Source organism: Pezoporus flaviventris, unplaced genomic scaffold (genome assembly GCF_033815535.1).
Source record: "Pezoporus flaviventris isolate CSIRO_AGI_PZ_B2104156 unplaced genomic scaffold, CSIRO_AGI_Pfla_v1 ptg000011l, whole genome shotgun sequence".
Lineage (NCBI taxonomy): Eukaryota > Metazoa > Chordata > Aves > Psittaciformes > Psittacidae > Pezoporus > Pezoporus flaviventris.
Window position 1 is genome coordinate 1,433,642 of NW_026892559.1, and position 22,337 is coordinate 1,455,978.

Sequence of the window (22,337 nt, forward strand, 5' to 3'; positions counted from 1 at the left end):
ACCCCCACTGTCCCCGAACATCTCCCAGCCCTCCCACCTCTGCAATCCTCTGCCCAGGAGCCATCAGCCAGCGAATGCTCACTTGGGCAGCACTTAACCCCTCACTCCGCTGCCCCAGGAGCCAGGCAGAGCCAACAAGCTGCTGTCCTCGCATGCCGCCGGCACGCAGGGCTCCGCATCAGCTTGAGCGCTGGGAAAAGCAAAGGGCATAATTTTAGGAGAAGCGTGTGAAATGTGTTGTGGCAGATCAGCCGAGGAGCTCTCCAGCAAAAGGAAAGCATTAACATTTGAGAAAGGTCCTCGCAACAAAGCAAAAAAATCCCAGCAGGCAAATACAGATGTGGGGATGTACAAAGCATCTGGGATGCAGACAGGGATGGGACAGGTCCAGTGGTTTGGGGGTGGTCCAGGAGCATCCCAGGAAGGAAACGTCTATAAGCAGGAGTGTTACGTTGGTGGGGTGGAATGGTGGGAGCAATCGGAGCAGGAGGGACCTGCTCCTGGCTCCTGGCCAGGACCAAGAGCCTGCAGAGGTGCAAGGGGATGGGTTTAGACTTGCCTGGGACAGGACTTTGCCTGAGTCTGAGCTCCTTTTCTCTGACAGCCCCTCTCCCCTACATGATAGATTCATAGAGAAAGGAGGGGAAAAAAGCCCTGCAGCATGCAGCCTGTGATTCATCCTTACTATATTTGCACTTATTATTAGAAAGATGAAAATATAGCCAGAGCTGGATTTACAGATTTGGTAAGCAGGACTGCCTATTTCAGCATATACTGCTTTTCCCAGTGATGCTCCAGGGAGACCAACTTACACCCTCGCTAGCACTAAAGCATTGCGCTGCACCGTGTGCTTATACATCTGAGTGGATCTATTAAGCAAGCAAGTCCTTTAGGGACGGCAACGTTTGGGTTCCTGGTGGTGCTCGCTCAGCACACTGTGCAACCAGCTGACTCCTGTAAACCTCTGCCTCCACATTCAGCCTCCTGCTAACCCTCACCCAGATTTTGGAGATACATCTGTCCATAAAAGCTGTGGGCAGGAGAGACTTGTTTGCTCTCTGCTTTGCAAACTGCATCATCCCAGGGGCCAGAGCATCCCAAAGGCCACAGCATCCTCCTGTACAGGTTCTTTCCCCTCCTTGAACTGCTAGTTGCAGTCAAGCAGCCAGGGTATCTGTTGCAGTCTCTTGCTTGGTTTAAGACCTTTGGGTTTGCTGAAAATAACCCCAGGTTCAGTCAATATTGTGGCTTCTTGCGAAAGATGCTTTCCAAGGTCTAATAAAGCAGCAGCCAGCTGTGTGACCTGAAGAAGAACAGAACACCTACCAGGTACCAGGAGCAAGCATCTTGCTTGCAAAGCATTGGTGTGCTGAGCCTGCTCCAAGTGCAAAAGCTTTCAGGTGTGCCAGCGTGGAGGGACTGGGAAGGCAGCACCAGATCCCTGCCACCAACCCAGGAATTCAGGTGTGTGTTTCCATAAGATGACGATGTGATGCCTGAAGCAGCTCAGGCGAGGAAGGCAAGCAGGGACCCTGGGATCCATCCCTCTGGCCACCACAGCCCACCCAGGGAAGTGAGCCCAATGGAGCGAGCAGTGCATCAGCAGGGACATTCCAGCAGCAGCGCAGTGACCCCCATGGCTGAGGTTTGCAGGGAACACGTCCTTGCACGGTGCTTTTCTCCTTTTGTTGGGAGCAAGGGAGAGCCACAGCTTTTAAGGGGATTTTCTGGTCACTCCAGCCCCAGGAAAAGAAAGAGAGGGTACAAGGGAGATAGCTCTGGGGGACCGCGCATGGCACTGAGCAGAGGACCCCCTCATGTGGTCATGTTTGCTGTGAGAGACCCCGGGAGACTCCCTCTTCGGGACTGCAATATACTGCATGATGCCAAGTGCTCACCAGAGATGGTGGCACCCCTATTTCTGTTCCTGGCCTCCTAGGAAACATGTGGGAGGTATTTTTATCCTCCTGACAGCTCCCTTAGTCACCGGTGCTTGCTTTAAATGGGTCAAGAGGGAATAAAGACGCCGCAGCCCTTGCTCCCTCACTGCCTGTCTTGGAGCAACTTGCTGGCAGCACTGACTCTCCCTCCTCTTGCACTCCATCCTGGACAAGAGCTGCCATGGACCTGGAGAAGCAGGAGAGGTCTCCCTGGCTCAGGCAGTGTCAGCTGCAATTAACTCCACATTAAAAGCCCAGTGGTGAGGCAGCCTCGCTGCAGAGGTTCCACACGTCAGGACTGCAAGGGATGCTTTCTCCCAGCATGGTGGGTAGGAAGGCGGTCGCCCTGATGGTGGCAGAGGTGAGATGGGCAGTGTAACAGTGGATGGATGCCCAGGGAAAAAGGGCAGCAGGACTTGTGGGCACAGGGTGGCAGGGTTGGCTCTGGGGCACTGGGAGCAAGTATGGCCTCTCTGAGCCACTTTGAGAAGGGGATGAAGTGCACCAGGAAACCCCATGAGAGTTCCCTCTGCTGCCAGTGAGGCTGTGCAGCAGATATAACACATCACGACAGCGTCTCGCATCACTGACCCTAAAACGGTGGTGGGCTTCCTGGGACATGGTGTACCCTGCCAAACACATCTGTGCGCCTTGCAATTGTGGTGCCAGCACCATGCTTCATGGACTCACATTCGGTGACCACCTCTGGAGCTGCAGGACACCTCTGAAGGTTTGGAGCATCTCCCCCTGCCCTGGCTACAGCCCCTCTGCCCCGGTGCAGCCTGGCTGGCTCTCCGAGCAGTGCGTCCCTCTTCCAGGAGCAACGCTGGCTGGTCACCAAGCCAGGACAGTTCAAGGATTTGCTCATGAAGGGTGAGAGCAGAACTCCATGTTTGCCCATGCCCGGCATTTCAAAGGTGCAGTTTCCACTGTAGTCTCCTCTGGAGCCATGCTCGAGGGGACAGAGCTAGACTCCAAGGTGACCTCAAGAGATGAGCAGGGTGTGAGCCACAGCACCCAGGGGAGGTATGGGCATAATCCTTGTGACATCTTATACCCAGAAAGAGAGGAAAACGGCAGGAGACAAGCTGGGAGCAAGGGGGGCGATGGCTGACAGAACCAGGCAGTCCCTCCATCACATTTAAGGGAGTTTGTTTTCCTCCTGTCTCCTCAGATCTGTCCTCCCACTGCAGTCGCATGGAGCCACGCAGTATGTGGCCCCCGGGGAAGAGGGAAGGGGAGGGGGACCGGCTTGGGCTCATTGGGAGACATTCGGGAGAGAGGCTGCAGCTCCAGACAGGCCATGCAGATGGAAATTCATCCCCTGCTGTGAGCCAGATGGAGAGCAGAGGGCCGGTAGCCTGCCCAGGATCCCCACCAGGTACACGGGGAGTGGGATGGGTGCCAGCAGCCCGGCTCTCTTGCTCTGGAGGGAAAGCATCTTTGCTGCAGGAGGACACTGCAATGTCCATCAGCACCCGTCCCAGGGGAGCCCTTGCACGGTGCTGCCTTCTTGTGTTACCTTTTCAAGGTTTTACTCTGTGAGCAGGAGGACTGGAAGCCCACATCTCACTAACGAAGGCAGAGCCCCACGGGCATTTGTGTGGAAGGGGAACTTCGCAAGGTCTGGGGGGCTCCAGCCCCTTCAGCTTCTAAAGCCACTGATCCCCCATAGCACAGGGAGAAGTGGCACGAGAGCGGCTGCAAGGGCAGCGTGGCTTGCAGGGGCATCTGTCCCCTGAGGTACTGCTGGTGCAACAGGGAACTGTCTCTGGCGATGATGTGGAAGATGGTAGAAGGCCCATTCAGGTGTTGCTAATTCTGAGGACTGAGCTTTTTTTGTCTGTGCAATTCCGCTGCTCGGCAAGGCGTGACATTTCCTACTGCTGCTGCCCCGGCCACCCCTTCTCCCACTGGTCCTGCTGCCTGCTGAGGGCAGGCTGGTGGCCGCCACTGTCTCCACACAGCCAGAGAGCTCCTGTTCAGGGCTGAAGGACAACCTGGACATCTGAGCTTAACATCCAAATGTGCGCTCGATGCTAAAGCATCGCCTGCCTCTCCAAAGAGCCCTTTGGTACAAGGCATCTCTGCTGCATGTACCACACCCTGCTGCAGGATGGTGCAAGTGATCTAGCTGAAGATGACCCTGCTCATTGCAGGCGATTTGGACTAGATGAGCTTTGAAGGTCCCTTCCAACCCAAACTATTCTATGAGTCTACGATTCTAAGTGTCTGAGGCTTTCTCCTTCACCTAAAGTGCTGGAAATACTTTAGTGAGAGCCGCCTTAAGCTGTTAGCTCTCCCCATGAAACAGGGGCTCCAGCCCTCCCCAGGAGGGGCAAACTGGGTCAGGAGAGCTCCCAGATTTCCAAACACTCAGATCTCTGCATCCTTCACACCTCCTATAATCAGGGGACCAAGGTCACATCTTAGTCTCTTAAACACAAAGGGAGCAGAACCCAGGAGATGCTTCTGGCCATGCTGTGCTCAGTGATGTGCCTGTCATAACACAGCAGCTCTGGGGCACAGTGGGGATCAGCTTCCTGAGCCAGCTTTGCTCTGCCCAGGATATGGCTCCCCATTCCCATGCCCCAGTGAGGACCTTGGTGCGGAAGCCTCCAGCCAAGCTCCACACCTCTCCAAGTGCTTGGCTCGGCATGCAGCAGCCTGCCCTTCCCCAGCGGTGCCAGCTCCAGCGGCTCCACCCCTGCTGGCTGCTCCTGCTTAAAAAGGATGCGGACGGCAGCTTTTACACCTATTTCTGACCTGGCTCGAGTGCTGCTGGCAACAGAGGAGAAACTCATTGCTGGTGGATGCCAAGCGCTCGTTTTCCTCCTTGCGCTTGCAATTACCTCCATTGCTTGTGACAAACATTGGCAAGCATTAAAAGTTAGCAGGGCAGTAACCCTGCATTTGAGCCCATGGCCAGTGAGGGCATGCACATCATCACCCTCTGCCTGCGAAAGGTTGATGGTGCATCCTGAAACAGGGCATAAAGTGGAAAGCAAAGGGAGAGACCAACAGCAGCACCTGGGGCTCTCATCACAAGATGTCCATCAGTGACGGGGCTCTCCTCTCACAAGACAAATGTCCATCACTGAGAACCCCATTCGGCGGACAACAGGGATATCTGTCCCTGCAGCAACTATTGGACTCTGAACATCTCCAAGAGGAGCAATGGGTGAGGATGAGCACCTGCCCTGTGCATGTTCAGGGAGGCTCAAACTTAGCTCTCCTCACAGGGTCACACACCTTCCCTGCCCATAGTACATGAGCTAGCACACAGGAGGCTTCATTGTCCCCTCCATCCGCACCCCCAACACTGTGCTCAGGAGATTGCAGAAGTGAGAGCAGACCTGTCACATCCTTCATCCTGAGCCTGCCCCGCTGCTTTTGGCACGGCTTTAATGATGCTTGGCTTGCTCCAGCCTGACACGCTGCTTTAGCCACATACATGTCACTGCATTCTCATGTATTATTCCTCTTCTTCTTCATTTAGTCCTATTCCTCCCATTGCACATTTTCCTTCTTACCTTGTCCTTTGTGAGGTTGCAAGTAGTTAGTGAGCCCCTCGTCTGGCCTCAGCGCTTTGAAAACCTCACATAGATCATCAGGAATAACTTGTTAGGATTCAGTATCTCACCTTCTTTTCTTTCCCTTATTTTCCCAAGATTTTCCATGGATTCTCCTGCATCCCTGATCACAGGCGTTTCCACTGTGCCCCATCCCCTAGTCCCTTGCTCCCCAGGGTGATTGAACCCACCCGATGCCTGATGCTTGTCTCAAAGCTGCTTGCTAATTCACTCTCCACTCACCTCTAGGCTGCACCTCTAGACTCACATTATACAGCACTTTTTATCCCCCCAAATATTTGCTCAAGCTGAATCTTACCCTGCCAGCTTGCAACGGCCTCATGCTCTCTGCAGTGGCTCACGTATATTAGGAATGGTCCCTCACCACCTGATGAGAAAGGGAGGCAGGAGGAGAGCAGGATCTCTGAAGCATGGGGCAACCCAGCCCCAATGCCAAGGCTTTTCTGCTCTCACTAGAAATAGTGGCAATACCAGTGCCAAGCAAGTTGCATTTTACAATGAGTTTTGGTTTGTAGTGACTATCTCACTTTCCTTTGCTGCAGCAGTGAGGAGTGGGACGGGGGGGCTGGCTGAGGCTCAGCAGTGGATACTTTACACCCCTCACTATTGCAGGTGATGAGCACTTACCTGGGTTCAAGGGAAGCCCAGACAAACTCAGGAAGAAGAAATCCTTTGGGACACACCAAATCCAAGAAGCAATCCCTGGGTCAGGAGTCCTCCATCCCCAGGCTGCTGGAGTTGAGGAGATGGTCTGGGGAAAATCTCAGTAAATGCTTGCCCTCCGACTGTCTCTTCAGCATCCCCCTTTGGTCGCTGCCAGAGCTGGACAAACCCTTGGCCTGACCCTGCCTGCTCTTGCCCTTCTGAGGGGCTTAAAGACACAATGGCTTTGTCTTGGGTCCCTGGGTGACAAACACAAGACTTGTTTCACTCAAAGCTCTGCTGCTGGTGGCATCCATCCTGTTCCTGGGCTGGGATCTGAGGGACAGAAGTAAAATGCCCTATCCAGTGGGGGTACCAAGGTGACTCCTGATTGCCTCAGCGAGGCTCCACTGGCACAGCACAGGGATGGTTCCTGGCGGGGGGGAAGCAGCACGCTTGAATTTGAGTCTCCTGAAAGACTGAAGCTTATTGCACAGTGAAATGTCATCAGGATAATGACAGGAGACCTGAAGCAAATCCCTGATGCTAATAGGATTGGGCCGCCTTCAGCAGGTCTCACTCGCAAAGATCGTGCCAAACAAAGCTGGCTCAAGAGCCTGTAGGCTCCCAGTGGGTGAGGGAGCTCTGCCCACAGCCAGCCCTCTGATAGCAAAGCCCTCTCCTCCTCCCTAATCTGGGGGAAAGAGATATCAAAAGGCAAAAGCATCCATCCTGGGACTGCTCTTGGGAAGCCAAGGGTGAGCAGAGGGGAAGAGGCAGCCGGGCCTGTGCCAGCCCCCAGAGAAGGGCGGCCGAAGGAAGGTGATGGTCCGGAAGGCAGCATGCTGCTCCCTATAGAGGCAATGTGCAGGAATAACACGTCTGCATCTCTGTGTTTTCTTTACCTTCTCACTCACTCTCATCTTCTGCCGTGTGAAAAGCAAACCTGACGCGCTGGCCCCTCCCCTTCCTTCCGTAGTATGAGTTAAGGACCTGTTCTGCTCATGAGCCTTCCCTGATGCCTGCCCCAAAGCCCCTCTTTCTCAGGACACATCCCTGATAGCTTTTTTCACGCCCTTGCACCTCAAAGAAGGCAGGAGTGCTGCCTTGCCTTTCCCTTGCTGGAAAACGATTATCATGAGAGGACAGTGATGCTGAGCCCTTCTATGCCCCCACTGGAGAAGCCTGTCCCCTGGCATGGGACAGAGCAAGCAGAGGAGGAGCTGAATGTGCTGCAACTGCCAGTGTCCCACTAGCCATCCTGTTTCCATGTTAAATTTCCCGAGACGGCCACAAGCACAGGGCTGAGCAGCACACGCCTGTGCCCCCTCTGCCACGCATTCACACACACACACACATTTACGTGGCTGCATCCCATTCCACCGCTCGTAGTCCCCATGACGACCCTGGCACATCAACACCAACACCCTGCTACAACCACCCACATGGTTACACTCACCAGGGCAGGCTGGAGGTGACAAGTAACCCATTGCATGTCCCCAGGGATGAGGAGGGGCCGCAGGTTTGCATGGAGCAGCCTGCTGTGCCGGCCCTGCTGTGCCGCCCCACGGGTTCCAGCTTCCCGTGGCATCCGAGTGTACCTGGCATGCGGCCGGTACCTGTGCCAGAGCCGGCGCTTGGCACGGCCGCCCTTCCCAAGGAGAGGCTCTGCCCGCGGCTGCCGGTCTGCCGCCGGGACGGCATGCCGCACGCTGCTCCCGGCCATATGGCCCGCTCCCGCAAACCCTGCGCCCTAAATCCCCCCGCAAACACCAGCAGCTCACTCTGCTGCCACTACCGTCGCCAGTCCTGAAGCTTGGGGTCCTTTTAGCTGCCACAGCCTGGGCTTTATTGCAAATTCAATAGGGGCAAAAGCAGCCCCGGGGCTGGCCCCACTGCCCCCTGCCTGCTCTGCAGTAGAGTCTCCCCAGCCCTGGGGATGCCCTGCATGGGCAGAGCTGCTCTTATCCCTTCTACATTTGGGTGTGTTTTACCCTAAATGGTCGTGGTTTGAAATCAACAACTTGCGTGAGAGGTGATGAGGGAGGAAGGGGTGAGGAGGAGGGATGCCATGGCGGTGCTGGGTAAGCTGGGCTGTGCACCACCACCTCCATGTGTACTTATATGGTCTTTTGATGCTCAAAAGGCTGCTGGAAACTTGCTTTCAACAGGAAAAGCAGAGGATGCTCAGACTTCCCTCACAATAGCTTCAGGGACCAGCTGCACAAGCCCAGCATGGGAGGGAGGTTTGGGGCTGGGCTGTTCTCACTCCACTCACAGGCACCTGCAAGGGAATGGTTTGGGTCCAATGCTGCACCAGCTGCCCCAAAGCTCAGCTTAGTGTAAATGGGGCTGCAAAGACCCTGCACCCACCTGCAGAATGATATCCAGGCCACACCAGCAAAGCCCCAGGGGCCAGCGAGCTGCTGAGTACCGAGTGCCTGCACAGGGGGGGCATTCACCAGCACAGCCCCTGCCACCATCACGGTCTCTGGGGTTAATCCTAAATGTAAAGTCCATACACAGCCATCCTTGCCAGGACCCTGAGGGTCATAGCCAATGCTTGGGGGCCTCTGTGGCCATACCTGTGGGCACGGCTGCCCTCTAACAGCGGCAGCTGGGGGAGCTCAGGCTGCCAGCCTGGATCCTACTCACCCGTACTGCAGCATCAATTAAAGATGAGCCCTTGCTTTGAGCTGATTTTCTCCTCATTCCTCTGGATGTCATTTGGGTTTGGATCCAGCCGCCTTTGGGAAGCTGGGAGCTTGCAAATCTCAACTTTTGAATGTTTGCAATTATGATCATAATGGTAAAGGCACATATGCTTCTGTGTTCTCTAGAAGCCATTACGAGGCACAGTTACTCTTTTACAGCCGTTTTACAGCCAGAGCATCAAGCACAGGCAGGGGAATAAAACCCTTGTGCACATTGGGATGGAAGTAGGGTGGCTGGGAGCTGCTCCAGGCTCTGCCACAGCATCCCTGTGCCCTCCTCCCCGTGCATTTAACTTCCCCTTGCTTTAGCTCCCTATCACAGACACCAGAAGCCCATGACCTCCTTCAGCTTCCCTCGTTCACTGAGCCCGTGAGGACATATGGAGGGGAGCAGCATCTTACTGCACGTTAGCCCAGCACCCAGCCCCAGGGATCTCTTATCCCAGTCCCAGACTGTGGGTCCAGGACTTCCCAGCAGGATGCTGGTGGCGGAAGAAATTTCCCCCATAGTGAAGTTAAATATAGGGAGAGCCTCCTTTCTAGCTCTGCTCGTGGCTGGAACAGCACCAGCTTCAGTAGTTGAAGTTTTGGAGGGGAACAGGGTTGTCCAGGTGTCCTGGGGAACAGTAAGAGGTGCAGAGGGTGCCAGCACCCCATGTACCCCCAGGGGTAGTGGCAGGACTCTGCCTCTTCTCTGCCTCCAGGCAGGGGACAGCATCACAGCACATGCTGGCAGTTCTTCCCGACAGCCTTCATTTGCTTCCAGCTCTTCCCAGCTGATGATGTTGGGTGTTAGCTGCTGATTTGCAAGCAGCAAAACCAAGTCTAGCTCCAAGTGTGCTCCTTGGCACACGGGCAGGAGGTGCCGGCTGGCAGGAGCCCTCCTGCCCAGCACAGCCCTTCAGCACTGGAAATCCACCTCACAGCAGCATCCTTTCCTCTGTTCACCCCTTGGCCAGGGGGCCAACTCAATCCTGCATGGCAAAAATTACTTTTGGGAGCAAATGTCGCTGATTCCCTGGCTCTTGTAGGCACTCTCTTGGTAGCTCTGGGGCTCTGAACACCCCCTGCCTGCTTTCAAAAGGAGCTGATTGCACCCCAAAGCCTCCCGTGCTCAGGGACACTCCCATGGCTTTGCTTCATATGGGTGATGGCTCCCTCATCATCATCATCATCATCATCATCACCAGGGAGGGGCCTGGCAGCTCTGCCTGCCTTGCACGCTCCCATGATCGGCAAGGATCTGGGTCTGTTGGGATCTCTGGCCATGACACAGAGACCATTGCCAGAAACAATCTGTTTATAGTGTCAGTGCTTGGCGTGTTCCTCCCTGCCAGTATCCTATTTCTGCAGGCGCAGAGACACCCTTCGGTAGTCTGGGTGGCATTGTCACTGCAGGGCATATTTCTGTGACATCCTCCAACACTGGTGACCAAAGCCTACCAGAGCTCCTTTCCCAGCTCCCCATCCTGAGAAATGCCCATGGATGTTGCATGCTTGTGCTTTTGCTTTTTCTCTGGAGGTCCCTGCTGACCTGATTCTTCCTGCAGGTCCTGACCCTGATTCCTGGAGATCTGAGTGGTGTGGGTGCCAGGCTATAGCATTTCGCTGCTGCAGCCCCCTCCCTTTTGGGATACAGCTAGTGGCTGGGTCGTTTGTTTGGCAAAGACAAACTGAAGTCTCAGTGGAGCTGTGGGTGGATATGCCAGCAACACATGGAACCAGCCCTTGCCAGGGGGTTGCTCCTCCACACTCTGCCCTTGGGTTTGCTTTCCTTCTGGGTTGATGCACGTAGCCAACGCCTGTGAGCAGCTCTCCCTCCCTCGCTCTTGCTCCCAGAGACCCTTTAAATCGGTTGCTTCACACTCAGTGAACATCGTCTCCCCCTTAAACCCATTCCCGTTCTCCTAAGTCGTGCCAGGCAACCATTTTCCAGCAAACTCCCTGATTTTGGCCAGTTTTTCACACTGCTTGCTAACAGCCTGTTAAACCCTCCAGGCCCCTGCGGCGGCTTTGCTCGCACGCATGTCGGGAACGATCGCCCAGTGCCTGGGAAATGACTGCTGGCATCACCTGGGCAGCAGCAAACTTTGCTTGCACAGCTTCTCTCAAGGCTGATGCCGCTGTTGGTTATTAGTGCTAACAGCCCCCGTGTCTGCCACTTCCTGCAATGGGGCCTTTCATCAGAGAGCCCCTCCGAGATTGGGGGAAAGTTGGCTTTTGGAGATGTGCAATTTTCTTCCACCTCACTGGCTTTTTATCTCTTTCAGAAAGCTCTGGAGGCCACAAGCTACCTTGCCTAATGGATCTCTATTAGGCTGTGGCACTGAGGGGTGCAATCGGATGTATCCTGGGCTCCAGCTGCTCTCCTTATCCATATTTTCAACAGTCTCTGTTTTTTGCCAGCCTCCAAATGGGAAGTGGCCAGGGGCCTGCGGGGCCAGGCTTGGTGACTTGAGAGAGGATATTTTATCCCCTAAAACCCTCCCACAGCAAAAAAAAGGCAGCATTCCACCCTGCTGTTTGTGCAAAGCTCCCACCTGGACCACCGCATCGCCTTGATGAGCAGGGAGGATGAAGACAGTGTGTTTTGTTCCCCTGTGTGACATGTGGCACAGTGCTCTTGCACCCCAGCAGCTTGCAACAGCCAGCTCTAGCCCCACATGCCCACGGGAGGCTGCCCAAGCTCCCAGGCAGGGCAGTAGTCTTTGCAGCATCTCCATGTCCATGTGAGACCCTCAGCCTGCTGGCTGTGGTGGGGCAGGTAGGGGATTGTTCTGAGGACAGGCTGGTCCACAGAGCTTCAGCACAGGCCCAAAGTAGGGAGCTGAGCCTCCCGACCTGTATTGTAGAGTCATAGAATCCCAGACTAGTTGGAAGGGACCTCGAAGCTCACATAGTTCCAACCCCCTGCCACAGGTAGGGATACCTTCCACTAGAGCAGCTTGCTCTAAGCCCCGTCCAACCTGGCCTTGAACACTGCCAGGGATGGGGCAGCCACAGCTTCTCTGGGCAACCTGTGCCAGTGCCTCAGCACCCTCACAGGGAAGAATTTCTTCCTTATACCTTATTTAAATCCTCCCTCTGTCAGTTTAAATCCATTTCCCCTTGTCCTGTCACTACAGGCCCTTGTCAAAAGTCCCTCTCCAGGTTTCTTGTAGGCCCCCTTTAGGGACTGGAAGCTGCTTTAGGGTTTCCCTGGAGCTTTCTCTTCTCCAGACTGAACAAGCCCAGCTCTCTCAGCCTGTCTCCATTGGAGAGGCACTCCAGCCCTCTGAGCATCTCCATGGCCCTCCTCTGGACTCACTCTAGCAGGTCCAGTTTAATCCCGTCTCTGTCATTACAATGTCTTTTTGCATCACTGCATGCCTGGGTGCTGGTATCTGGATGCTGGCACTGCACAGCTCAGAGGCAGCCCCATTCCCCAGGTTAGAGTACTGACAGGACAAGGCAGGATGAGGCAGTATTTTCCAAAGGAAACAGTGGTGGTACCAGATTTGCTGCCCTTCCCTGTGACAGGATGCAGGACTCTCCAGAGAGGACTAGGGTGCAGCCATAAATCCCACATATTGCTGCCCCTTGCCCAGGCCACCCTTGTCCCACGCTGCACAACATGCCAGTGGCAGGCAAGGGGCTAAATGGCACCTCAGTTTCCCGTCCCCTGCTCTTGCCACCACAGCCCAGTAAATGACACCTTTCTGGGGAGGGGACCGGGTAGTGAAGATTACTACCGTCGCTATGGGTGGCACCAGCTGGAGAGCAAAGCGGCGGGCGCACATCACCCAGACACGTCCGGACTTTGACATCCGAGCAAGGGGCTCGCCCGTGGCTAAAATCATCGTGGCTGTGGGGAGAATGCATTTCTGGAGGTGTCCCAGAACCCCGCCCGCCTTTCACCCACCCTGCAGCCCCCCTGTGCACAGCTCCCCTTGGGGGATGCTCAGACGAAGCTGGGTCTGCTGCTATCCCCCTTTCCCCGCGTGTCCGCCAGGTGTGGGGATGCTGGAGGGCCCCCCGCAGCACCCCAGAGTGTCACCCTGCCGCTGCGCAGCTCCGGCTCGGGAGCGGGGGGGGTCTCACCGCGAAGCGGGGGGGTGCTCAGGGGCTGGTGCCACGCGTGCCCGACGGGGAGGGCGGGCTCCGTGCCGCCCGGTGGCGGCGGGCAGCCTGGCAGAGGACTCTGTGAAGGACCTTCTCCGGTTTCCTCGGGAGGCTCTCGGGCGGCGGGGAGCCGAGCCCCGCTCTCCTCCTGGCCGCGCCGGCTCCCTCCCTCCCTGCCACCGCCTCCCTCCTCCTCCTCCTCCCGCTGCTCCTCCCGCCCCGGGAGCTTTCGCTGCTTTTCCCTTTACCCCCCCCTGTCCTCCGCGGAGAGCGGTGCCGGGCAGAGGCGCGGGGATGGGGCGGCCTCCGGCCCCCTGCCCGCCCGCCCGCTCCCGCCGCCCGCCGCCGCACCCCTTCCCCGGCCGGCGGGAAGCGGCGGCTCTCCCCCGCCACCCGGCTCGCCTCCTGCTCTGATTCTCTGCCCCTCGGCCGGTCTGGGGGAGGCGAGGAGGGGTACGTCCCCTCGCACTTCTCCCCCCCCCCCCCCCCCCCCGTCATTTCTCTTTTCGCCCCCCTTTTTTTGCCTTCCCCCTATCGCCTCCCACACCCCATCCATCCCGTTTCTCTTCCACTGGGGCTCTTCGGCGGCCATGCGGCCGGTCCCGGGCGAGCGGCTCTAAGTCGCCCCTCGCCCGAATGGCCCCGCGGAGCCGCGGGCGGATGGAGCCGAGCTACGTCGTGGGTATCTGCTGCCTGGTGCTGCTGGAGCCGGGCCGGGTGTGGAGCGGCGAGAGCAGCACCGGGGCGCCAGGTGAGAGCGGGAACGGCAGCCAGGTACCGGCGGTGGAGACCACGGCCCCGGCGCCCACCGGGGCGGCACCACCGGGTGGGGATCGCTGCCGCGGTTACTACGACGTGATGGGGCAGTGGGACCCGCCGTTCAACTGCAACGCCGGCATCTACCAGTACTGCTGCGGGACCTGCGGGTACCGCTTCTGCTGCCAGTTCAAGCCCGGGCGTCTGGACCAGAGCGGCTGCTCCAACTACGACACCCCCAATTGGGTTAACACGGGCCAGCCACCCACCCGGGTGGACGAGACCCCCGAGGACCCCACTCGTGACAGGACCAACATGATCGTCTACATCATCTGCGGCGTGGTGGCCATCATGGTGCTGGTGGGCATCTTCACCAAGCTGGGCCTGGAGAAGGCACAAGGTCCCCAGACGGAGATGACCGTCTCCAGGTAATGGGGTCCGGTCCCCACCTGCCCCACTTGATTCCCCCCCCCCCCCCCCCCCCGGCATTGTTCCCAGCCCCTTGTGTGGGGTTAACCCCAGCTTCACCCTGGGGCTGACAAGAGGGTGAGGTGATCCCCAAAACCCCCATCCCAGCATGCTGAGACATCGGGGGGGGGGGGGCGGGTGTTGGCTGCAGCCCCCCAACCTGTCCTGCTAGGGAGGGCTGCCAGCCAGGACAGCCTACATGAGAAAGGCTGATTGTACACCCGTGCCCTCTCAAAACAACATGCTCTGTCCCTTGAGGAGCCCTGTCCGTGGCTCAGGAGAGCCATCCCCACCGCCTAGTGCAGTGGGTGATGTGAGCTATAGGTTGTGGCTTCCCCCTGCCCGCCAAACCAAAGCTGTGGTTCCCGATGTGCAGGGGAGATGAGACTGGGTTTGACTGTGTGTGAGGTGACTCGGGACTGCAGTCCCCTTGGGCTCAGCCTCGCTGGCAGCGCAGAAGCGAGAGGAGATGGCAAAGGCAGCTCCACCGTGGCTGCTGCGTCGCCTCAGTGTGCGTGTACACACGTGTGCACGCGTGTTTGTGCGTGTGTGTGCACGGGTGTGCACGAGTGCCCATCTCTGTGCACTGGTGTGGGACATTGGGGCTCAGCCTCCAGTGGGCACTTGGGCATCCTCCCTATGTCCACTGCATCCTGTGGCTGCAGCCCCAGCTTTTCAGCCCGCTGCTGGAGCTGAGCGTGGGGGCAGGTTGGGGTGTCAGGTATACTTTGGCATTGGGGACCCCCTGCGCCTCCCCATGCTCCTGCCCAGCTCCCATGACTGTCAGTGCACCTTCTCTTCTCCCTCCTGCACCAGTCCTAGCTCCAGATACACCTCATTTCAGGGCTCTACTTCACATCTTCCCGGTGGGGACATCGAGCATGGAAAGAAACCCGTTTTTATGTCATTTTGTTCAGGGAGTTTAGCTTAAAATGAAAAAACAAAACCACAGAGCTGGAGGCAGTGGTTTCACTGGGACAATTGGAGCCACCCCGATTGCACCCCCTGGCACAGACACCCTCTCCTTCCCCCTTCCTGCCCAGAGCTTTGGCAGCCACTGGGTGCTGCACCCCAGCTCTGGACCTGCTGCACCCCAGACCCACCCAACTCCTTGCACCCACCCAGGGGAGCAGAGGCTGAGCCGCTGCTTTGAGGAGTGTCATATCTGTGCATGGATGGGTCTCACAGGGCCCTTCTGAGCCATGTATAGAAGTTTTGGGGGGATCAGTGCTGTGCCCTCCTTGGCAGGGAGCCTGGCCGGGTGCTGCTGCACGTCTGCATCTCCTCCCTGTGTCGCCTGAGGAAGCGCTGGCACCTTGACAGGATCAATACGGCCTCCGCCAGCCTCCCTGCCTCCTGACTCCCCTTCCACTCGCCCACCGCCATGTCTCTTTTTGGCCTCCCCTCAGTTCCTGGGAAGGGGATATTGTGTGTAGGGAGAGCTCAGTCCCCAGGACACCCAGACCCCTTTCCTCATTCCCATGCCTTCTCGCACCACCAGGACTGCTGGCAGGACTGCTGCCACTACTCATCAGGCGTATCCTCAAGGCTGTGCCTCAGGAGCTGTGTTTCCTCATAGTCCCCCTCCCTCTCGCTAATCCAAACTTTCCGAATGAGTTCAGGGAGATCAGTGCCTTTTCCCCCCAAAGCCACAGACCTTTGGGGCATATGGCCCAGGAGAAGGCAAGTTTTCCTTGCCTGCCTTTGTGGGACAAAACCAGAAGGGCACCTCCATCACTGCAGAAGTCAGGTGAGGTTTCATCATCTCCTGTGCCCTGTATCCTTTTGTATAAAGCCACGAGCTACTCTGGTTCCACAGGCATGGTGATTGGCAAGCTACGGCAGGGTGTGAGCAGTGCATGGGGTATAGAGACCCAGGCACCAGGCAGGGCACCAGGCAGGGCACCAGGAAGGGCACCAGGCTGGACTGATGGGTGCTGGACTGATGGAGACAGTGCCAGGGCTGGGTACACAGCACTGGCACCAGGAAAGGGATGCTGTCTCCTCCATCCCAGTGAGCACTCAGTCGGCCCCGGCATTACATTCTGTCTCAGTGCTTGTGAGAGAACAGGGCTATTTCTAGCTGCCTCATTCCATACCCATGCATGGCTCGGGCAGTGCCACCGAGCCTCCCTCCTTGCGCCTCAGGTAGGAGCTTCTCATTTGCTCCTCGGGCACCGCATCGTGGCCTCGGGCCAGCTCCCTGTTGCACAGCCGGCTTGGTTTCCATTCCCAACCTTTTTTCCCTCCCGCCAGGGGTTTTCAGCTCCTGGGGAGTGCTGCCTGCCACCCCAGGACAGCTCCCGCTGCCACTGCTTGCACGCTTCTCACTCTGGGAAGGAAGGTCAACCACTTCTGCACCTCCAGATGTTTGTCATGGTCCTGGTCGGGGCGCAGGATGAGCGGCCAGGTGCAGAAACCCCACCAGCTCCTCCTAGACAGAGATATCTGAGCTCTCATCCAGCTTCTCCTAAGGTCCCCGTGCCTCAGGCTGCCTCCAGCATGGTTTCTGCTGGCTTTGGCTGCTGGTCCGCCCAGATGAGCTGCAGCTACCTGGTGTGTCTTCCTCTCCCCATCCGCCTTCCTCCTGCAGGGCCTTATGGCAGCTCCCTCAAACCCCTCTCCTTCCTGCTCAGCTCAGGCTTGGCACCCATCCCCACCACTCGCTCAGCCTGGCCAAGCCCTGCATTGAGTCAGGAACACCCGCCCCTGTTTTCCTCCAGACCCTGGATCTGCAGGGACACCAGATCCTTGGGGGACGCTGGGATCTGGCTGTGCCCATTATGTGAGAGCAGGCAAACACCCCTGACCTCCCTCAGAACCTCCTGGAGAGGGGACTGCAGTTTATGGCTGGGGTGAGCATGCCTATGGGGAGAGTTGGGCGAGGAGCAGCCTCCTGGGGGGCATTGGGATGCTGGAGAGGGGAAAACCAGCCTAGGGGCATAGGTACCCTGGCAGTTGCTGAACCCCCAGTGCTGGCTTTTCAATCCCCTTGTCCACCATGCTATTTGGGGTCCCAAAACTGACAGGGTTTTGTCCCTCACTGCAACTGACCACACCAGGTATTTCTGCGGTCCATAGCCATGCTTGCGGTTGATGCCCAAGGTAGTGGCTGGTGGAGGTGGAGAGGAGTTTGCAGGAAGCGTGGCGAGTCATTCCGTGCCATCTGGGATGAGGGAAGGGGCCCAGCTCCGGCAGGAAGGGAGACCTGGATCCCTGTCCCTAGACTGGATGCAGTGTCCCTCCAGGTGAGCTCACTCCCACTGCCCACACTTTGCCCTAGGTCTGTTCGTCTCTGCTGCAACCCCAGTTTTACAAAGATACCTTTTGCAGGATCCTTCCTGACCAGTGTCCCAGCCCCACCAGGCAGGTATCCCACAGAGCTGAGTGCATGGAAGGGCACAGCCTGCCCTGAGTGGATGCACTGTAAGCCATAGGAAAGGTCCCCACCATGGGACCTTGGTGAAGGTGGCACTGTGGCTGGGCACAGAGGCTGTGTGTCCTGCCGGGTGCCGGCCCACCTGCAGCTGTGGTTTGCCATGTTTCTCCTCCACCACTGTGTATTCTGCCATGCCCTGGGTCACGCTCCCACATGGGCACCTTCATTTCATGCGCCAATATTCCCATAGGGATGGCTTGGGAGCACTGGGAGCTTCATTCCAGCTCTTCCATGGAGCTGCCGTGGCCTCCAGCATCACTGCTCCCGTATCTGCCTCTTCACTTGGTTTCAGGGCTCGTGCCAGGCTGGTTTGGCACAACCAGGCTTGCTGAGGGCTGCGTGCCCACACAGTCGAGACTGTGCTCAGGCAAGCTTTGGTGGTGGCAACTGGCCTTCACACATGGCCTCATGCGCTCAGCACCCGTGGCCATGGCGGTGGATGGAGGCCTTGGTGGTGCTGCTCATTAGTTGCAGGTGAGCAGTGCAGGTTTAGAGCCACATCAGCCCTGTGTTCCCCACCTCCATCTGCACCCTGGAGCTGTCCTGGTGCCACAAACCATCCAGTGACCCACGGAGATGTGGCCTGACCTTCCCCAAGCCCCCAGCCACAGGACCATGCTGAGGGTCATGAAACTCCCCACAACACAGACAGACATCAGCTCATCAGCACAGTGTCACCCTCCAGCTCCATCTCCCCTGCACTGCAGGGCCTGGGGACAGGGACTGGGGTGCAGCCCCCAGGGGCCCTGCTGACAGCCCTGACTGGTGGTGCGAGGGTGGGGGGTGAGCCTGGATGTTGCCAATGCTGAGGGCTCATGCATGCTCCTCACCTTAGCAAAACAGCTCCTTAAGAACTGCTCATGCCGCTATTGGTGATTGTTATCATCCAAACACCCTGGGTGGTTGGCATGGAGGGCATGCTTATGAGAAAGAGCGCTGATGGATTTATCTGGAGAGGAAGTCACAGATAAAGGATTGCTCAAGCTTCATAAATAGACCCGAGGGGAAAAAAATATGAGAAAATAGGTCAAATCGCATTGAACTTCCTGGTGAAACGAGCCCTGTTGAGTGCTGGGCCCTGGGGACAGGCGAGAACAGGCAGTGGCCAGAGCACCCCAGGGAAGGTTGGAGCTGATGGGGCAGGAGCTCCCCGCATTGACAGCCCACAGCCACAGGGATCTGCATCCCCCCGGTCCTGCCTGGGCACAGCTTGCAGCCCACCCGGGCTGGTGTCCAGAGCTCCTCTGGGTGCAGCACCCATGGCCAAAGGAGCCTGACTGGGCTCAGAGCTGGGGCAGTGGCTGAGGAGGGCTCTGGGGAGGTGAGGGGTTTCAGTACAGCCTGCCTGGGCAGCATGGTCCAAGGTCTGACCATCCTCACAGGGAAAAGGTTGTGTCTTCTCTTCAAACACCATTTCCCATGTTCTGGTTTGAACCTGTTGCCCCTTGTCAGCCCGGCACTGTCCCTGTTGCACCCTCTCTTCAGATGTTCACATACATTGATAGGATCCCCTGAAGCCTTCTCCTTTCCAGGCTAAACAGCCCAAGCTCACCCAGCCTCTCTTCACAGGACAGATGCTGCAGTCCCTTCGTCATCTTTGTAGCCCTTTCTGGGAGTCTCTCCAGTATGTCCACGTTTCTCTTGTACTGGGGAGCATAAAATGGACACAGCACTCCAGGTTTGGCCTCACCAATGCCAAGAGAAGGGGAAAGATCACATCCCTTGGATAGGCTGGCAACACTTTGCCTAGTGCAGCCTAGGAGACCGTCCTATGCCCCAAGGACACACTGCTGGCTCACAGTCAGCTTGGTGTCCTCCAGGCACTTTTCCACCAAGCTGCCTTCCAGCTGGTCACCCCCAGTATACACAGATGCCAGGGACTATTCCTCCCCCATTCCAGTTTATTCTGCTCCATGAGGGCCCTGTTGGCCCATTTGGGAGGTATTACCCAAAGCTCCCCAAGAACGCTGTCAGGTGAACCCAAAGGACAGCTCCCTTGTAGCTTTGCTCTTGCCGTCACCCACTGATGTTGACTGGATCCGGACTGGGAGGGAAATCATCCCAGGAACAATGCTTGGGGCCCCGCAAGCATCCACTCCTCTGGGTATAATGCATTGCTTTCCCCATTGCTCTCGTTGGCTTCCCTGGCAATTCCCTGCACTGGGTTCATTGGGCTTTTGAGTGCCCCGGGTCCATGAGCTGTCATATCCACCAAGTCAGAATAATTCCCCCCTTCCTCTCCAATTTGCACTGATGCAGCACGTTGAGTTTAATCTGCTGTTTATCCAGCCTCTTGCTAACGCTGAGCTCCTGCCGCAGCTCACGGTGTGTGTCTATGAGCCAGCCAGAGTCACAGAGGTGCAAGGCATGGGGATTAAGGAGCCAAAATGAGCCCTGAGTGGACACCCCTGTGCAGTCATGCAGGGGGAATGGTGGGTCTCCTCATCCCAAAGCCCCATACCAGCAGCAGCATCTTGTCCTGCCCTGGCACTTGCTGCCGAAAGCAGCATGTCCATGTGGACATGTCCTGCTCCGGTACCGCCAGTGTGCCGTGGTGGAACTGCAGCATCACCGTGCATGAATGTTAAACAAAATAGGGCTTTATCTTATGTGACGGTGCTTAATGTTTAATGCTCTTAGTTATAAGGAGGGTGTTACGCATGGATAGTCTGTGCGCTGGTGGCCGCTGCTAGTTCATCCTCCTCCCCAAAGAGGCACAAGCGGCCTCTCTAATCCCTTCCTCAGGATCTTCTTTGCTCTGAAGGGACTTCAGATATGTCACCTCCTCTCCCCACCTCCACCAGGCTCTCACTCTGGGGAAGCATCCCCGAGGTGTTGCTCCAGCTGCTGTCAGTTCAGGTTGCTCTGACTTGGTTTGTCATAACCTTGCAGCCCACTCCAAGCCATGTGTCTCCATCACCATCTGCACTCACTGGTGCTCCTGGACCCAGGAGGGCTCAGCCCCCATCCACTGTTGGGGGAGCTTGCCAACCCCCATGCAGAAGCTGGGCTGGGACCCTAGGTGCACTCCTTGCTCCCAGCAGCCATTTCCTAACCCCAGGCTGCCTGGCTCTGCCTCCAAAGGCGGGGTTCAGATCTGGGATGCTTTGGTGGGGTCAGGGGAGCAGGGTGTTGCTCTAATGGCCCTTCATCCCTCTCCAGGACACTGACGGACCTGCTGAAGCAGCCAGGTCATGGCCCCTCCGAGCACATGGATGGCCTCATGGGAGGCATACAGGTCCCGCTGGGTGAGGGTCTGGCCCGCGGGTCCCCCCGGAACGACGCAGGTAAGATGCTGGCATGGTGGGGAAAAACAAGCTCCCCATGGTGAATAAAGGCAAAGGCATTTATTCACTCAGCCTTCAGCTGAGCCCCTCGCCCGCCTGCCTCTGCCCCCCCAGACAAGCCACCCTTGAACAACGCTGTGACCATTGCCCCCCCGCTGGGGCGGCCCCATGGCCATGGCAAGCGCCTGCCCCTGACCAGCAGCCTGGGCCTGTCGGCCCCTGCCTACGCTGCCTACACCACCCTCAAGGCTGGAGGTGAGTGCTGATGCTTCATGGGTGGGGTGATGCACCCCATAGACCCCACAGACAGGTGGGGAGGGGTGGGGGACTCACAGAGGGGCATAGGCAGGACCTGCACCCCAGGGCTCCAGCACAACTGCTCATGGCAGAGGTTTGCTGCCCCCCACTTCCCCATAGACTTGCTCCACTGTCCAGCCAGTCAGAGCCCAGGATCCCCCATGGACCCACTGCACTCCCCAGCCCAGATCCTCAGAGCCCAGGATCCTCCATGGACCCACTGTGCTCCCCAGCCAATAAAGGCTCGGGATCTCACATGGATCCGCTGCACTCCCCAGCCAATCAGAGCACAGGATCCCACATGGACCCCACTGCACTCCACAGCCAATGAAGGCTCAGGATCCCCTATGATCCACTGCAGTCCCCAGCCAACTAGAGCTCTGGACCCCTTAGGATCATCTGCTTCCTTCAGACAACCAGAGTTCAGGATCCCACATAGACCCACTGCACTCTCCATCCAATCAGCATCCAGGATCCCACACACACACATGCAGCACTGTCCACCCAATCAGAACCCAGGATCCCCCATTACCCTACAGCACTTCCCAGCCAATCTGTGTCCAAGATCCCCCGCTCCCCAGCCAATCATCACACGGGATCCCTCCCGCCCCACTCCCTATCCCCACAGAGAGCGCCCCCGAGGACTTCTACCTGCGGCTGGGGGGCCCGGAGTCTGCCCCCTCCGGCACGCTGCCCTTCCCGCACGCCGAGGCGCCCGTGCTGCCCGAGGGCTGCCCGCTGCCCAAGGCCAAGCTGCCGGGGGGCCCGGCCTTCCCGGGGGGCTGGGAAGGGGCCGCCCCCCGCGGCCCCCGCCGGCCCGGCCTGCCCCTGGGCGCCGCCACCCCGCTGTACGGGCAGGCGCAGCGGCACCTCGCCACCAACAGCAAGACCGAGGTCACCGTCTGACGCCGGCACCGCTGGGGACGGGGCTGCCCCTCGGCCGAGCGCCGCTGACGCCTGCACGAGCTGCAGCGGCCGGACGTGGTAGCGGATGTGCCGCCCTCCCGCTCCCGGGGATAGAGCAGGCACCGGGGGGCAGGCTCGCAATCCGGGCAACAAGCTTCAGCCGTGCCCAGCCTCTCCATGAAGGGGCTGTGCCG

The 22,337-nt window shown here is 57.8% G+C and overlaps 1 protein-coding gene across 2 annotated transcripts; it reads left to right on the top strand.

The window, feature by feature from the left end:
- Positions 1 to 13,476: 13,476 nt before the first annotated feature.
- Positions 13,477 to 22,170, top strand: SHISA8 (shisa family member 8). 2 transcript variants are annotated; one of them, XM_061450697.1, is made up of 4 exons: positions 13,477 to 14,174; positions 20,816 to 20,940; positions 21,055 to 21,195; positions 21,866 to 22,170. In XM_061450697.1, exons 1-4 carry the CDS (start codon positions 13,627 to 13,629, stop codon positions 22,141 to 22,143), a joined length of 1,092 nt encoding a protein of 363 aa, XP_061306681.1. In that variant the 5' UTR covers positions 13,477 to 13,626; the 3' UTR covers positions 22,144 to 22,170. The 2 variants fall into 2 exon arrangements, with proteins under 2 accessions (XP_061306681.1, XP_061306682.1); XM_061450698.1 differs by having other exon boundaries at positions 13,478 to 14,174; positions 21,524 to 22,014.
- Positions 22,171 to 22,337: the final 167 nt, after the last annotated feature.

Bases quoted from the DNA above. Each gene is read 5' to 3' on its own strand.
- SHISA8 (XM_061450697.1), top strand. From the start codon at position 13,627: ATGGCCCCGCGGAGCCGCGGGCGGATGGAGCCGAGCTACGTCGTGGGT. The intron at 14,175-20,815 runs GTAATGGGGTCC...ATCCCTCTCCAG, and splicing joins ACGGAGATGACCGTCTCCAG to GACACTGACGGACCTGCTGA. The intron at 20,941-21,054 runs GTAAGATGCTGG...CTGCCCCCCCAG, and splicing joins GTCCCCCCGGAACGACGCAG to ACAAGCCACCCTTGAACAAC.